This window comes from Hemibagrus wyckioides, linkage group LG20 (genome assembly GCF_019097595.1).
Source record: "Hemibagrus wyckioides isolate EC202008001 linkage group LG20, SWU_Hwy_1.0, whole genome shotgun sequence".
NCBI lineage: Eukaryota > Metazoa > Chordata > Actinopteri > Siluriformes > Bagridae > Hemibagrus > Hemibagrus wyckioides.
The window spans coordinates 17,826,434-17,844,317 of record NC_080729.1 but is presented as its reverse complement, the minus strand read 5'-3'; the positions used below and the strand labels follow the sequence as shown (position 1 = coordinate 17,844,317).

At 40.3% G+C, this 17,884-nt stretch overlaps 2 protein-coding genes across 2 annotated transcripts in view; both read right to left on the bottom strand.

Moving 5' to 3' along the window:
- Positions 1 to 148: 148 nt before the first annotated feature.
- cul1a (cullin 1a) lies at positions 149 to 13,614 on the bottom strand. Its single transcript, XM_058418152.1, has 21 exons — positions 13,410 to 13,614; positions 9,307 to 9,669; positions 8,539 to 8,716; positions 8,284 to 8,451; positions 8,145 to 8,195; positions 7,543 to 7,633; positions 6,949 to 7,112; positions 6,420 to 6,582; positions 6,187 to 6,317; positions 5,982 to 6,089; positions 5,730 to 5,885; positions 5,349 to 5,480; positions 5,128 to 5,245; positions 4,648 to 4,724; positions 4,131 to 4,262; positions 2,551 to 2,643; positions 2,417 to 2,464; positions 2,224 to 2,306; positions 1,331 to 1,436; positions 1,105 to 1,218; positions 149 to 723 (listed from the first exon to the last, which is right to left on the bottom strand). The coding sequence occupies exons 2-21, from the start codon at positions 9,444 to 9,446 to the stop codon at positions 643 to 645; spliced, it is 2,334 nt and encodes a 777-aa protein (XP_058274135.1). The 5' UTR covers positions 9,447 to 9,669; positions 13,410 to 13,614; the 3' UTR covers positions 149 to 642.
- A 2,814-nt stretch (positions 13,615 to 16,428) lies between these two features.
- Positions 16,429 to 17,884, bottom strand: part of cntnap2b (contactin associated protein 2b) — a 51,698-nt gene continuing 50,242 nt past the window's right edge. The window contains exon 25 of the mRNA XM_058417928.1: positions 16,429 to 17,453. Coding sequence (XP_058273911.1) covers positions 17,254 to 17,453 — 200 coding nt within the window. The 3' untranslated portion in view covers positions 16,429 to 17,253. The remainder of the gene's footprint in view (positions 17,454 to 17,884) is intronic.

The following is a 17,884-nucleotide window of genomic DNA, read 5'->3' as shown; positions in this document are numbered from 1 at the left end:
AGGAAACGATGCCAAGGACACGCCTAAGGACCGGATCAAACACGCACTGCTTTCCTTGGGATGTGTAGCTAAAAGTTTTTTTTCCTTTGTTAAAACATAATTTTCTGGCCATAATACCGCAAACACGATGCGGTAGTATTCATAAATCCTCTAATAATGCATTACTTTTTCAGGTTTTCTTTTTTTTTTTTTGTGTATCATTTAATGTCTTTAGTTTAAATGCACATAGGCAGTTTGCATGCAAACCGTAGCGGGTCAGGGGTTTTCAGTAATAGATCGATTTTCATCGGATTAAATGTCCGGGTTTATTTACAATAATGAAGTCTGTCCGTCCTGAGCCAGTTCGGGTGAAGCGAGACCAACGCATTCCGATGTGCTCGGGGTGATTTAAAGGGAAGTCCAGCTCAGCAGACTCCGGCTACGATGACGCACACGTTAAACACGCGCTTCTTTTCCTGCTCGTCTTTCTTCTTCACGGTTTTAAATTAAAAAAAAGAAAGAAAACAAAAAATCCTCCTCCGTTCACACATTCCCAACGACGTCAAAAGGAATGATGTTTACTACATTAGGGACAAACTTAAAAGAGAGCGAGAGAGACGGAGGGGATGGGGAGATGATGAGGGGTGCGAGAATAGGAAATGGTTAAGCCAGGTAGCTGTATGTGTCCTTCTCTCCGTCCACTCTCTCCAAGTACTCCTTCTCTATGAGAATGTCGATGCATTTCTGGAAGAGAAGACCACACTCTGATTAAAGCTTCTGATGCAAACTGCAGGATGTCAACAAAACATGTTATATCACCTATATCACCTATATCACCTATATCACCTCTATCTATCTATCTATCTATCTATCTATCTATCTATCTATCTATCTATCTATCTATCTATCTATCTATCTATCTATCTATCTATCTATCTATCTATCTATCTATCTATCTATCTATCTATCTATCTATCTATCTATCTATCTATCTATCTATCTATCTATCTATCTATCTATCATCACACACACAAAAGTGTCCGTGACTAAGCTGTTACCGAAAATTAGTCAACACCTTCTGACCAATCAGATATGGAAATCCAGCACTAGTGTGGTAGTTTGTACCTTGATAACAGGGACTCTGGGCTTGAACCTGGAGGAGAGCTGATTAAGAACCTCAGCCAGGAGCTGCTGGTGCTTCAGCATCTTCCTCATCTTCATGATGCGCACTATGGCGGCCTACAGACGTACAAGCAGCCGATATTTACTTAGAGAGAGACCAGTCGTTAACATTATAAACGAATAAGCACATTAGAAAGACGTACTTACCTGGTGCAGAAAGACCGCTTACCTGTATTAAGAGCTTTCGGTCTTCCTCAATGTTTTTGTGGGTGGTTTCCTGCTCTTGCTTCTGCTCTGTCTTCATTGGCACGTTGATGTTCACGCGCAGCTTTTTACTGGACAAATAAAATGAGATTAAGTGAGGGACAAGTAAAATTCTTAATTTACTGAATTAGTACATAATTACATGTCTCTAATTAGACAAAGTAAACAACTAAATTAAGAGTTTATGGTTTAATTTAATAAAATACAATTAGCTCCTTTCTCCGATCAGGCATAACATTATGAGCATGAAGTGAAGAGGAGATACTCAGTCTTAATCATGGCACCTGTTAGTGGGTGGGATATATTAGGCAGCAAGTCAACATTTTGTCCTCAAAGTTGATGTTAGAAGCAGGACAAATGGCGTAAGGATTTGAGCTTTGAGTTTGACGAAGAGCCAAATTGTGATGGCTAGACGACCGGATCAGAGCATCTCCAAAACTGCAGCTCTTGTGGGGTGTTCCCGGTCTGCAGTGGTCAGTATCTATCAAAAGTGGTCCAAGGAAGGAACAGTGGTGAACCGGTGACAGGGTCATGGGCGGTCAAGGCTCATTGATGCACGTGGGGAGTGAAGGCCGGTCTGTGTGATTCGATTCAACAGACAAGCTACTGTTGCTCAAATTGCTGAAGAAGTTAATGCTGGTTCTGATAGAAAGGGGTCAGAATATACAGTGCAGGACGGGTCAGGGCTGCTTTGGCAGCAAAAGTGGGACCATCGCAATATTAGGCAGGTGGTCATAATGTTATGCCTGGTCAGTGTATTTTCACACTGATCATGTTAAACTAGGGGTCACAATATTGGATTCGATAATTAACTCAAAATAGATTGGAAGAAAGTGTTAAAAATGAACTGTGACTTACTTCTTATAGCCCAGGTAGAGTTTTATGAGCGTTTCCGGTTTGAACTCCACCTCGTCCACGTTAGCGTTCTCATCCTCCAGGACCTGCATCATGACATGCATCATGATGGTCGGCATGCAACATATACAACAACGCTGTACTGTATCATGCTTATGTTGTTTAGCCTTGGTCATAAATTCAAGTAACCACTTACCAGCAATTTGGACTTCAACAGAATTTGTAGAACCTGCACCAAAATATCCTGGAGAAAAAGAAAAAAAATTTACGTTTGGTATTCACGGGGACAAACATGTGGTTGGTGAAGCAGGTGTGATCAGAGATACTCACCATTTTGATCTGCGTGCTGTCCGTCAACTGCTGGACTGTGTACACGTCCTCTGTGTTATACTGTAGGAGAATGGCCATCTGAAACGTGGAAGCCTACACACACACACACACACAATCAAAGGTACTTGTCAAAGCTAATTTGCATTGACTGACAGCCAGTATTATGACAAGCCAACATATAGAGAAAATTATGCAGGGTTTTTATTTTTTCCCTGCCACCTTGATTAGGGTTAATTGTTGCCAAAGCTGTATATCAAAGAAATTTTACAAGTCACACTGTAATGTTTAGTCATTTCATACACAGAAACACTGAACACCGTTTTTTTCTTTCAACCTTTCTGCTGTTATGATCTGCGTCTTAAACCTTCACCATACATTCCAAAGTACGTACTAATTTAGGAGACCCAGAGACTGGTACCCCAAGCTGACCTTTTAGTAAGTTAAAAGGCTACACAGGAATGGTACACCATGTTAGGTTAAAACAATGTCAGTTTGTTTAGTCACAAGAGAACGCAGTGTCGCATGGCACTATACTGACCCCACTATTCATGTTGGTATTGCAACACAGACATGTCGGGTTAATTTCTGAGGTCGTGCACACGCAGCGTTCACAAGATAAAGCAAGTATGATTAGAACCGGTGTTTAATAAATTAACCCACTAGGAAAGTGCTATAGATGGAACTAGAAGTGATAGAATGGTCCGAAGCATTACTCGCATCTTTTTGAAAAACAGTTAAAAATATTTCAAATCATTGTGTAATATAACAATTATATACACAGATCAGGCATAACATTATGACCACCTGCCAAATATTGTCTTGGTCCCACTCTTGCTGCCAAAACAGCCCTGACCCGTCCTGCACTGTGTATTCTAACACCTTTCTATCAGAACCAGCATTAACTTCTTCAGCAGTCTGAGCAACAGTAGCTCGTCTGTTGGATCGGATCACACGGGCCAGCCTTCTCTCCCTACATGCATCAATGAGCCTTGTCCGCCCATAATCCTGTCGGTTCACCACTGTTCCTTCCTTGGACCACTTTTGAAAGATACTGACCACTGCAGACCGGGAACACCCCATAAGAGCCGCAGTTTTGGAGATGCTCCGATCCAGTGGTCTAGCCATCACAATTTGGCTCTTCATCAAACTCAAAGCTCAAACCCTTACGCTTGTCCATTTTTCCTGCTTCTAACATCAACTTTGAGGAGAAAATGTTCACTTGCTGCCTAATATATCCCACCCACTAACAGGTGCCATGATGAGGAGATCATCAGTGTTATTCACGTCACCTGGCACCGGTCATAATGTTATGCCTGATCAGTGTGTGTGTATGTATGTGTGTGTGTGTATATATATATATATACATACACACATACATATATATATATATATATATATATATATATATATATATATATATATATATATATATATATATATATATATATATATATACATACACACATACATATATATATATATATATATACACACACACACACACACACATATATAAACGAAGGGCCTAAGCTATGCTCAGCTATTTATTTCTGCTTCAAATGTGCTGTGTGTGTGTCTACCTGCAGGGTATATCTGTTCTTGAAGCAGTTGGTGACCAGCTCTCCTTTGGACAGGTGGTAAAGCCAGGTGAGTTTGCGACCGCTGTGTCTGCTGGCGTAGAAGGCTGTGAACCTTTGGTAACTCCTCTCCAACTGTGTGTGTGTTTGGAGAGAGCAAGAGAGCATTCAGAACATTTCACCATGTACACTGCAATGCAATGAAAAAGTCTGTTTAACAAATTGTTAAAGTCAAGTCAGGCTTTTGTAGTTTAAAAAAGAAAAGAAAAATAAAAAGGACATGTTCATGGAGTAGAGAGTATGTGTGATCTGGGCATTCAGTGGTGCAGACAGAATCCTTGGCTAAGAGGATAACACTCCCTTGGTTGAGGAAATGAATGTGAGAACAAGATGGTAAGCAGTATTTGGATGCCAGTGATGATGGACCATCCGCCCTTCCTAATTAAATAGCTGTGTGCCAACATTAGTGGAGTCTAAACAGTGTGTTGTGTATGTGTGTTTGCGTTTGTGTGTGCAGTACCTCAGAAGGCAGCGCAAAAGTGCAAGATTGTTGGAAAGGCCAGGAACCGGAGCTAAGAACCTGGATACTGAAATCCACTGGAAGGAGGACACAATTTATAAAAGTTAGTAAGAGTGACAGAATTATCAGCTTTACTGTAATAAAACTGTCAGTTTCAGTGCTCAGATAGGTTCAATCCCAAGATTCTTAATGGTTTTGCTGTTATTATAAACAATAAAATTGCTGAAAACCACTGGACTGTTTAGTCAATTATAAATACTATGATCAGTTTACTGAAAAAAGTAAGGGGTGGGGTTATATGGACATTTCTTATTTGCATAATAATATTCATATAATCAGGATGTTTGATATAAGTGAAATGTACAGGCTATGACTATTTTGTGGAAGTGCCACGTTAAGCAGTTTATTCATTTTAGGATAAGTTTAGCTTTAGAAACGGATAAAGCATCATGGGTGGTGATCTGAGCCGCTGGTACGTACAGTCTAAAGGCTCCGAGTTAGTGAGGTGCTTCTTGAACTGCTCATTCAAGTCTTTGCTGACACCGATATCCTGGAACATGCGCTGCAGCTTGGACGTGTACTCAAAGCCGCACGCTTGCTGTATGGAGACACGACAAATTCCCAAATCAAATCATAAATCCAAAAATCAGTCCTGACACGACTGTAAGAGAAGTGCCGGATTTAAAGCAAGCTGGCGGAACCTTGAGTTTGGAGATCATGCTGGCCTCGGCATCGTCGCTGGCGCTGTTCTGGTGGACCAGACGCTTGGCCAGCATTTTCGCATAAAACTTCTGGAACACGTCTTTATCCTCAATGTACTTAAACACCACCATCTGGAGAATGAGGTCAGGGGAAAACAAACTGAGTTACTGTGGAAAACAACTGAAGTCCACTTGTCTATGCAAGTTAACACGACAAATCAGTAGCAGATTTTTTTTTTTTTTTTGAAAATTCTGTCACCCAGAGATTACTTTTCTGGACAACCACCAGAAACTTTTCAAAACAAAAGATTTCACTCAAGTGTGCATGTTTTAAGTTATAAAGATGTCTGTGTGACATTTATATGCAGTACTGAAACTCACCACTTGATTTAAAGTGTCTTCAAGCTCTGCTTCCTCTGGGTTTTTGGAGCTTTTCTTAAGCAGAGAGTCACAGTATCGAGCCAGAAGCTCAGGGGATTTGCTGGACGACTGGACCATCTTGGTGACGGCGTTGTTGTTGATGAAGCGCCCACAAGCCTGTTCGGAAAAAGCGACAAACAAACCAGTTTCACAGCCAGACTTGTGCACATCACTGACCATTAAATGACCACATTTCTTTAATGAAAGAGTTACCTTATCCAGTGCAGCAACAAATCCAGCATCGTTGTTAAACGCAGACATCACCAAGGCATTGTACTTCTTATGGACATCCAGAATAGTCTGGACGTACATTTTGGGGTCCTGGATAAAATGTAAAAGACATACACACGGTCAAAAGGTGTACAGAAGAAGGTGTTTAACCCATGAGGTTAGTATTAGACCCTCTCTTCACACTCACATTAAGAGCAGCTTCCCCACATTTCTCAATAGCAGCTAGGCCTTGGTTGTAGATGTGCGTTTCTAGAAGCTTCTTGAGCTCTCCTAAACCGTCTGTGATCCGAGACACCAGGTTGTACATGCGGCCAAGATCTGCAGACGAGGATAATCGATTCAAAATGTAAAACTCTCAGAGCAAAAGCAACCAAGACATTTTACTGAAGCTTGCTCCGAGTTTTATTTAGACCTCCATACCTTCGTTCTTGTCTGCATCCAGAAGATTCTGGAATTCTGTGTGAAAGATCTCCAGGTGCTTTTCAATGAGAACCTGCTCACACTTCCTGGCTAGCTCATCCTGCGTGCTTTCGTGGAGGTAGACCTGTACCCTCCTCTGCTCTTCCAACAAGCGTGCCTCCGCCTGCACCCGCACATTTATAAAACAGCATTAGACATTTTAGGCGAAATCACACACACAGTAAAATCAACAAATCTGTGATCCACTTTGATTCATCTGGATTAAACGTGCCATTTTAAACAGAGGAAGCTGCTAGTTCAAAAGGCATGTACAGCAGCGTCTGAAACTCTAAATGCTTGCACGTTTGTTCTTATAAGGCAATTTGGCAGACGAATCCATCCTCCAAATTCTTGATACAGAGAAACATTCCTTAATTCCTGTCTGGGGTTTAACGTATTAAAAAAAAAATGCATATTAGGTTAACCAGTTGGCTGCACAACTAACCACCTGACATTCCAAAAAAAAAAAAAAACCTTGTCAGTGCCAGACCTTTTTCATGTATTCAGTGACCGGGTTCTGCTGCAGGAACTCTGTGCTTTCCCTGGTGTAGAAGCGCTCAGTGTCGGCCAGGAACTGAGTCTCGAAGTATTCCTTATAGACGGACAGAGTGGGGCCTTTGGCGAAGGCGTCGTCCTCGTTCAGGCCCAGCTCAACTAAACACAGGTAGAAATCTCCCATTATTATTATTATTTACTACTATAACAAATAAGTGGTTTGCACCACTCATATGTAGACGATAAGTCTGAAACAGATCACATCCAGTTTTTCAATCATTTCACACCGGCTTGCTGTATCATAAGCTTTATGATGTTCTCAAAGAAGTTTCACTAAACCAAAGTTTACAGTTTCAATACATAGCCAAACTGTTACCTTTTAATGAGCTAAATATTTCAACAGTTGGATTACATTCAGAAAATAGAATAATCAGGATCCCTGGCTGTAAGAAGTTTGGGAACGGTTGGTCTAGGACATATTACAACAAGGTGGAAATGATTATAGAAAAAGCAGAAGGTTGCGTTCAAGCCATGAGCTGACTTGATGAGGAAAGTTAAAGCAACAGGTCTCGAGAGCGTGAGGACGCACCGTAAGATTGAACCACGCCACTGATGAGTCTGGTGTTGATGGTCTCTCCGTTTCGCTCCTTCTCAATGAGCTTCAATACTGCATTTGTAACCTAGCATGGTGAACAGAACAACTTCACGTCTTTATTGAGCCAAAATTAAAGCAAAGCATCATTTAGTACATTGTTGTTGTAGACTAAACGTTTGTGCACACCTGAACAATCCCAGTCCAGCTGTATTCCCCATTGCTGTTAAAATAAGCTCCAGATTTTCTACGTTTGTGGGGATTTGTTTTCAATCAGCTACAAGAGTAATAGTGAGATCAGACACTGATGTTAAGTGAGGAGGTCTGGGCTGTTCAGTTCATCATAAAGGTGTTCAGAAGGGTTAGTCCAGCTTTAACACACCATGTCTTTGTCATGCTGAGATTTGGACCTCAGTTCAGTGAAAGGAAATTGTAAAGCTACAGTGTACAGACATTCTATATAATTGGGTGCTTTCAAATTTGTGACAATTGTTTAGATAAGGACGGATCAGGTTACCATATACTTTCCGGCCATCTAGTGCACTTACAAGACACTAATCCCAAAAAAAGATTCCTCCCACGTAGCATGAAACACAAACCTGCTTATTAAGAGGCCGAAACAGGCATTCTCTCCAGGTCACCAAGGCCAACTGGAAGAAAAAAGAAAAAACAAAAACGATACATCACAGAGTACTCTCACTCATATACACATATACACACGACTCCAGAGCACCGTACCGAGTAGATTTCGTAGATCCCCTTGCGACCCTCGTCACATTCGCGACGCACCCAGTGGCGGTTGAGGTAGGCACAGATACCGTTGAGCACTTTGCTGGAGAACCGGTAATCTTCCCACTGCTGCGTGTAGAACTTCAGAACGCTCTCGTCCATCAAGTCCTCTCCATCCTAAGAATATAGTAAAACGTCAGTTTTACATTTCAACTATTTTAAATTGATGGTATTATTCTTATCAGCATCTTTTCTGTCCTTTACCTTTAGTAAGTTTGTAAGGTAATTTTTCAAGAACTCTTTCAGTCTCTTGTAGAGCTCAAGGCCCACAAACTGAGCTCCTCCTGGAGTGGTTGTCTTCTTGGAAGGTTTGGATTGGGGGATGCCCGGCCCGCGGGCCTGATTCGACTGGTGCACACTGGTGCAGTAATTATACACATGACTGGAAGCATGGAGTCAAGAACTTACACAGATACAAACCACAGGCTGAAACATGGACAACAAAAATATGTTGTGTCTGTTGATAAATTACAACACAAACTATTATTATAAAGCTTCAGCGTTCCTGCAGATTACCATATACATGGACCAGGCATAACATTATGATCACCTGCCAAATATTGTCTCCGCTTTTGCTGCCAAAACAGCCCTGACCCGTCCTGCACTGTTTATTCTGACACCTTTCTATCAGAACCAGCATTAACTTCTCCAGCAATTTGAGCAACAGTAGCTCGTCTGTTAGATCGGATCACACGGGCCAGCCTTCGCTCCCCACGTGCATCTGATCTGTGTAAACAATAACGTGACTGGGCCTAAAGTCAGAGCTGCTGTTACAGAAAATGAATCAGCACTGGAATAATTCTAATGTTATGCATAATAACAATAAGCAATAAGATAAACTCAGTACAGGGATAACGATTGCTGGCTTAAGAATATGAATTTCCTTAGCCACTTTCTTATAAATAAAGGTCAGGAGGAATTATATTCATCATATTATATTCCTCGTAGCAACTGAACGAGCACGCAGGATACGTGTAGAGCTCCATGTAGCGAGATTTGGCCATGCTCTGGCGCGTGTACACCTGCTGAATGCCCGCTCGCAGGTCATCCCAGATCTGGTCCAGCCCAATCTGTTTGAGTCCGTGAGGGTTCTGGCTCCTGGTAGACGACATCCTCTGTCCTCTCCCCGTCTTCCCTGCTGCTGTGTGTCGGAATCTCTTCCTGGTGTTTGGCTCTTCGTCTCCCTTGGCTCGATGAGGTGGCGCCCAGCTAGTCCTCCATAGGGCGCGGCGGACAGTGGTGTCAACGTGGAGGAAAAGACGAGGCCTCGGGACGTGGAGGCAGAGCACCCAGCGAATGTAGGGGGGACACTTAAGTAAGAGTCAGGAAAGAAACCTGTAGGACAAATAGAGAAGGTCAGGGGTTACATGATGACTTACACGCAGAAGACAATTTAATCATAGGTGATGTGTTTTTACGATCACTTGTTTAATGAGTGATAAACAAGTGAAGACAGGAATTAAAAATACTAAAGGAGGAATGATTAATGCTTCAGGAAACTGATGTCTGAATCATGGTCACCTTGCATCAGTTTCCTTGCAAGGTGCATGTGACACCTGAGCCTGAGGAAGGGGGGGCAATACGTGAAATTAACACATCTGTCTATCACTCTGACGTTGTCTCTCTCCGAAATAGAAGCTGCAGCTGTTTTCCCTCTGGATAATCATGGCTTGTGAGGAAGCGACACTATTCATTACATCCCGCGGTTTCCTCCTTGTAACCATGGCAACAGCACCAAGAGCGTGGGCAAATAACAGTCATAGTCAGAGATGGCGGTGTCACTGCTTGATCTTGCACCGGGTCATGACTCTGAACTGGCAATTAGCTCGATCGTGCGATCGTTCGTAATATTGAGTCACTTTGGAGTAGTGAAACTCGACCGAACTCGAAGGCTATGTAGGTTTGCTGTTAATTTAGACACGTCTGGGCTGGAGTTGTTTTCCTTAGAACCATGAGATCCGTATCTCATACACAATGGCCGAGCTCAACACAATAAATTAGGCTAATCAGTCGTTGTCGTCGTTGTTGTGTCACGCTTTCTGGCAGCTAAGTGAATGAGGGCAATCAGAGATCAAAAGTCTTAACTGGATAAAACGAGGCTACTGAGCACCGAGGTTCAGCGGAGTTCGGCTTCACAATCTCGGCCAAAGAGGAAGTGACTAAGGACAGAGGAAGTTGTTGTTGAGACGCTTAACTTATTTCCACCACATCCGCACTATACTGATTGATAAGTCAGAAGAGTACATCGCGCTCTGTTTTTCTATTTTTGATGCAGAAAATAGCAGTTTGGTCAGTCAGGATCGCTGTGGATACTGGGAACAATGAGAGGGTGTTCCCAGTCTGTCACTGGAAAACATTCACACACTCATTCACACCTAGGGCAAATTTACTACAGCCAATCCAAGTATGTTTTGAGGAGTAAGAGAAAAGTAACACAGACACGAAGAGAATGTATAACACCCCAGACAGACCTTAACACGAGCTCAGGATCGAACCGGAGATGTTTTTTTCCCCTCAGAGCTGGGATTCAGCAAGGCAGTTCTTCTTTTGTAATAGGGAACTATTTTAAATGCGACACCCTACTGAAGCAAAACAATGCCACCGTAATGTACGACGAAATCAATCCACTGTCATGTTAAAGTGTCTAAAAAGTTACCTTGGCATTGCAAAATAACTATATGGGGTCTCATTTATCAAGCCTGATAGAAATATCCTATGGATGGATATTTAAGAAATTTGGATTTGTGAAGAAACCTTAACCTATTCATGTGAAACTCAGCTTGATCAGCTCCATATAATCGTATATTCTGCACAGATTACTGCTCTTTATTAATATCGTCATTAATAAATGAAACCTAAGAAACAAAGAAAGCGAGCAAACAATAACCAATAAATGAAGACCAATAAAACTTTTATTAAATTATGACGAAACAAACGGTGTAGTATAAACGGAGGACGATACGATCTGTCTTTGCAGAGTCATAATCCGAAAACAATTGCTTAAAGATGCTTAATAACTATAATATTATACACAGATCAGGCATAACATTATGACCAAAAATTGTGTTGGTCCCGCTTTTGCTGCCAAAACAGCCCTGACCCGTCATGCACCGTGTATTCTGACACCTTTCTATCAGAACCAGCATTAACTTCTTCAGCAATTTGAGCAACAGTAGCTCGACTGTTGGATCGGATCACACGGGCCAGTCTTCTCTCGCCCACATGCATCAATGAGCCTTGGCCACCCACTGGTTCACCACTGAAGCACTTTTGATAGCTACTGACCACTGCAGACCGGGAACACCCCACAAGAGTTGCAGTTGTGGAGATGCTCTGATCCAGTGGTCTAGCCATCACAATTTGGCCCTTCGTCAAACTCAAAGCTCAAATCCTTACGCTTGTCCATTTTTCCTGCTTCTAACATCAACTTTGAGGACAAAATGTTGACTTGCTGCCTAATATATCCCACCCACTAACAGGTGCCATGATGAGGAGATCATCAGTCTTATTCACTTCAACTCTCACTGCTCAGGATGTTATACCTGATCGTTGTATATTACTACATATTTTGTTTCCCAGCTGTCTCTTCACTTGACCTTTTATGGAGACTTGGGTGAGTGCCGCTAACGCAAATAAGCTGAGTGAGGAAGGCACTTTGCAATTTCTGAATGATTAGCATATGCATGCGAATGTGATGAAAATCTGCATTTCCTAACCTTTTAGAATTTCAGTGGAAAAGTTTAGTTCATTACACAAACATGTAAACTTTAGTGAAAGATTAATAAAGACGTACGTACGGATTAAATATATAAATTTTTATTGCACATTATAGCTAAAGGTAAACAAATACGCTTTGTGGCCCTCAGGAGATCGACGACAGCAGACAGAAGCCCTTCTACAGACGTGAAAAACTCTCCTCGACATCGCTCAGTACCAGATTGACGCCATCATGACCAGAGACTACTCGGTCAGTGGATGCTCGTGAGTATACAGGTGTATCGAGTACAACAGCGTTACTATAAGCGGTGTACACATGCGTCCACTTTATATGACGCACCTCATAGGAGTTAGAAGTGTTCATATGGCATAAATAACTTCAGGGAGTCCCTCAATGACAGTGAAGTGTGATTCATAGATTACTTTCCTCTAGAGTGCTTTATTCCTCCTACACCACAAGAGATTTGACATTTTATTAACAATTGTACTTTTTTTATCCTTGCTTTCGAATTGAATAAGAGAAAAAATTATATATATATTATATATATATATAGAAAGAACTTCACTTCTGTCACTTCTGACACAGGACTTCACTTCTGACTAAAACTAGAGACTCCTTCCATAGGCCTCATCCAAATGTGCTGTTACTATAGAAACCCCAAGGTATTAGAAAGGGATTTATATTAAAAACACCTGCTGTTTTTGTCAATCAGCATCCAGATGTTTGTCAACATGTTTCCACACCATGCAGATGTGGAATATAACACCCTTTCAGTGAATTAAGTACAGTTTCAGCTGTCTAAACGCCCCGACTGTCTGTTATTATTATGAGATGTTGTCAGCATTATTATTATTGTTATTATGGGATGTTAGTATTATTATTATTATGGGATATGGGCTTACGTCAAAGCATCACGTTAGCGCGCTGATAATGGTTAGCTAATGACATGTCGTTTTCACGGTCTCGCACACAACGTGTTGGTGGATAAAACTGAAATATTTAATACAAGCTAATCATAATCAGTGCAGAAAAAAGGACCGCGCATCATTACGAAACCTTTCCGATATGCTAGGTTTCAGGGCTAGCCGCTAAAGCTAAAGAGCTAGCTAAGCTAGAGTTACCGGGAGGCCCGAGTTGGTGACAAGCTCGTGACAAATGCGTCGCTTAGCTACAAGATATAACAGCGTGTAATACTTAATAATGAAACGTAGTATAGCGACTAGTTCTAAACCTCAGTAGCCAGTTTAAACAGGTTAAGCTAAACTAGTAGCCACGGGTCGTGGGCTTCTTCTTTTTTTTTTTTTTTTTTTTTTTTTTTAGTTAAACAAACCTAGCCGGCTAAAATGCGCGCACTTACCATTGTCCAGCAGCGCGTGTTTCTCAATCTTCAGATGACGGACACATGAAAGGAGGACGAACCTACAATTTATTCCAACTTTTCGGATAATTTTCCAATTTGTAAATCCCCCAAAAATAACAAATATCACCCGTCCAACCCCGACTCCCGTGTAACGCAGTCCAGTTTTCGCTAACAAAGCTACAACTGCAGTTACATCGAGAGGCAAAATGGCGCCGGAGCCCAAATCCATCCAGACTCCATTAGCAAGTGCACTACGGAGGGGATAAAGTAAAGCCTTCTGCGCGCCACCGAAGGGCACTACGTGTGCGAAAGGAGCCTATTTGGGACTCAACCAATGATTTCGCCGTCACAGTGTGCTCACATTTTAAATTCGTCCGGCGGAAACGCGGACTTGACGGAATGACGTTCCGTTTCGTTGTTTAAAAAAACTATATGAAGGGAAGCTTACCTGACTGATATTAATTAATTAATTAATTAATTTTTATAAAAGTATTATTATTATTACTACGTTATAATCCATTTTTTTCAAAGTAATGTGTTAAAATGTTGCTTTTTGTATCCTATTTTACAGATAAAGTGAAATGATTTCTTGTTCATTTTCATTCGTTTTAAGTGAGAAAATGATATGAATATATCAAGAGGTATATTCGCTATAGCTGACTAGTATATCAGAACTGTGGCAGATTAAACTAGTCCATCTGTTGTGAACGAATATGTAAAAATGTTGCTCAGTTTCTAGGGATATATCATAGTCACAGCAACAAATGAACATAAATATGACGGATAGTCTATGCACATGTTTTAATTTCTTCATATTTTATTTCATTCCTCAAAATCTAGGTGTTTGACAGAAGATCCAGAACATCTAGATTTTTAAGGACATGCAAGAAAGTACAAAGTCTTCATACATATATACAAATATACATCCATATTTGTATATTGTGTACTCATAAGCCGCAAGACATGACGGGTAGAAATGACCGGAAATAAACTGCATGTAGTCCGTCTAGCTGCAGAGGATATCAAATTTCACCCCCTCCCTCCGCTGAAGGTCAGATTTGGGATCTTACTGGCTTGTCAAACCAGAAACAATGCAATATTTTATTGATTTCTGCAATGTTTTCATTACCGTACACACACTGCATTCATACACCTGTTATATATCATAACACATGAAGGTAAGAAGAAAAACAAAAAAACAGCAGATTTCTTGTGCTGACTTTCTGTAAATATATAAATATTTAAAGTCATTCACTTTACATTTATTGTTACGTTGCATCCGGGAGGAAAAAATAATAATTAAAGAAGCAATACATAACATTTTTCTCAAGCCCATCAAAAGATGATTTACATAACAGCAGATCAGATGATGTAGGTTACATGATTATAAGAACAGAGGAAAATAGCCTGCGTGTGTCGTCTACAGCCTGGTCTCACAGCGTCTGTCTGCTTCGTTTCAGAACAACACGAGGCGTCAAAACGTTAAAGGCGACAAACGTGAAATCGCTCGCTTTAATAAAAAACGATAATGCTTCCAAATAAACAAACATCATGATAAGCTGGAGCCAGTTTGGAAACCTACATTCTCTATTCTAAAGATGTGTGCAAAAAAGTGTACACACCCTTTAAGACAAAAGTTTTATAGTCACGTGAGGTTCCTGAAAAGAAATCCTTAAGGATGTTAATACTGACAGAAAGCAAGAAATCAGCAAATCTGTGCATCTTTTCTAATTACTGAACATTGTGTTCATGGTTTTAAGTATTTTTTTGGACATCGTTTGCGAAATTAGACTTGCACTTTATCCCCCCCCCCCCCTTGTCCACCTCCATTCAGCAACCATGGATGAGAGGCAGGGGGGGGCACAAACGTTTGCACATGACTGTAGATATGTAGGAGTAAAATGCTGTCCATCTCCCAGCCATCACTGGACAACACTGTAACCAGTCAGCAAAAGTGAAATGCCGACGAAACAACACAAGAACTCCAGTCCTTCCCTTTTAGATCAGCAGGATATTTATGATGTGTGTATTTTATTTTTATTTATTTATTTGTTGTTATGTTTTTTTTTTTATCTGATCTTGATCTGGTCTGAATGTCGTGAGGATTTATTTAAGCTGCACGTCAGATCTAATCAGGGTTGTGGCGAAGCGCAGCAGAGAACATGCATGAGGTTGTGCTGCAGTTCTTGTAAGAAGCTCGGGTTGAGGCTTACTCTAGGACCATGCATTAAAATAAATGACATCAACAAACAAACAAACAAACAAACAATGTCCCTTAAGTTCTGGATCCAGTGCTAGCCAGTGGAAGGCCATCTTGGCACCGTACCTTACTTCAGAACCACACCAAACAAACAAACAAACACATTTTAGGCACCGTGTCTTACTTTAGAACCATACATGTAAACAAAGAAACAAACAAATTATTTATCCTCTTCTGTATCCTGTGGGGGGAAAAAAGTCATTTTGGCACTGTCTTGCTTTTTACAATGGACAAAAGAGTAAACAAACAAACAAAATAAAGAAAAATGTATACAAAATATATAATACAAATATATATATATATTATAAACAAACAAACAAATAAATACATAAATAAAAATAAACGAAACAAATAAATGAAGACAGAAATGCCTGAAGTAAAGACAAAATAAAGGAAAAATAAATAAAGAAAGAAAGAAAGAAAGACAGACAGAAAGAAAGAAAAAGTCTCCATTTCTGTAAATAAATAAATACAGAAATAAATAAATACAGAAACATTTTTAAAAAAAGAAAGAAAGAAAGAAAGAAAAAAGGAAGAAAAATAAAGAAAGAAAAAAGAAAGAAAGAAAGAGAAAAAAGAATAATAAAAAAGAAAGAAAGAATCTTTAGTTGGTTGTCATTTTGTAACCAAAAAACAAAACATAAAAGCAGAAACAACACAAATAAAGAAAAAAAAGAAAGAAAGAAAATTATGTAAAAATAAAAAAGAAAGACAGAAACAAAAAGAAAGAAAGATAGAAAGCCAAAACATCTTCACTTCTCTGTGCTTTTTCGCCATTTTGCTTTCGTATATTTTCAGCCACACAAACAACCAAACAAAATCAACCAATCGGACAAACACTGTAAAATGAAGAACGGTGGATTTGTTCGTTTAAGCATTTAAAGTTTGGAGTTAAATCCCTCAGGATGGTCAGCAGAACGGAAGCCGGTCAGTCGCTTGGTGTTAAATGAATAATTAAACGCAGTGAGACACTTCCTGTTTCTCTGACAGTTGTTTCGAACCTTCTGTATTAAAACCCAGAGCAATAACGAGGCTGGAGGAAAGATTCCTAGATTTTCCATGTGTGGAAATACACACACACACACACACACACACACACACAGAGCAGGGATGAACACAGCTACAGGACACATAAAACAGGAAGAACATAAAGGACGCAGTGCAGCAGTGAGGAACATCATGACCCATGCTCCTACGCCGGACCGCTGGACACAAACCCACGTACAATCACACGTCATTGTGTTTAACGCAAGTCTCTGTTGTGCTCTTGGGGTCAGTGAAGAAGGCAGTCAGAAGAAGTTCATCCACCGTTCTGATGGATGCTTCCGGTAGCTTCCATGCGTCAGTCCATGGAAAGCAAGACGACGTGAACAGGATGAAGTTCTGATATACACAGCTTCAATCCTGGACACACCTGGGTTTGTCCGTCTGTACGTACGATGCAACACACACTCACACACTCACACTCACACACACACACACACACACACAGTTAATGTTGGTCACGTGACGTGTCTCTGTGTCGGTGTATGCACTGTAACTCCGCCCTTCCTCCTCCTTCTCTCCTCATGCAGCAGGAGCTTAAATAAACCACTCCTTCTTGCTCTCATCAATGGTTTCTGTGAAGGCGGGGTCGTTGACGATGATGGCGGCATCGGCGCAGTCCGCAGACTCCGCCCCCTTGGCTTCGTTGGTGTGGTACGAGCCCTTGTGGTGGAACATGTGGCGCACCAGGAACACCAGCGTGCAGAGGATGGAGAAGATCACGACTGCAATGATGCCTGGATGACATGGAGGCGGAGTTTTATCATCATCATCATGGTAATCATAATAATAATAATATCATTATGTTTCAGTGTGTTTATCATTATTATTATCTGGTAAAGCATAATAACAAAACAATATTATAACATAAGTATATTGTTTTATTTATATTACTGACTTTCAACTAAATCAATAACAATCTTCTTATACAATCATCTTATATCGCTTTAACTTTATTTATTTATTAGCAATTAATAACTCTAATAATATTTTGCTATATTTAAGAAAATTAAATAATAATTAATAATTAATACTATTACCAGTTTTAGTAATCATGTGATATATAATAAAGAATAATCAATAATTGATTATTTTCAATGTATTTAATTGACTAAATATAATAATAATAATAATAATAATAACAACAACAACAATAATAATATGCTTT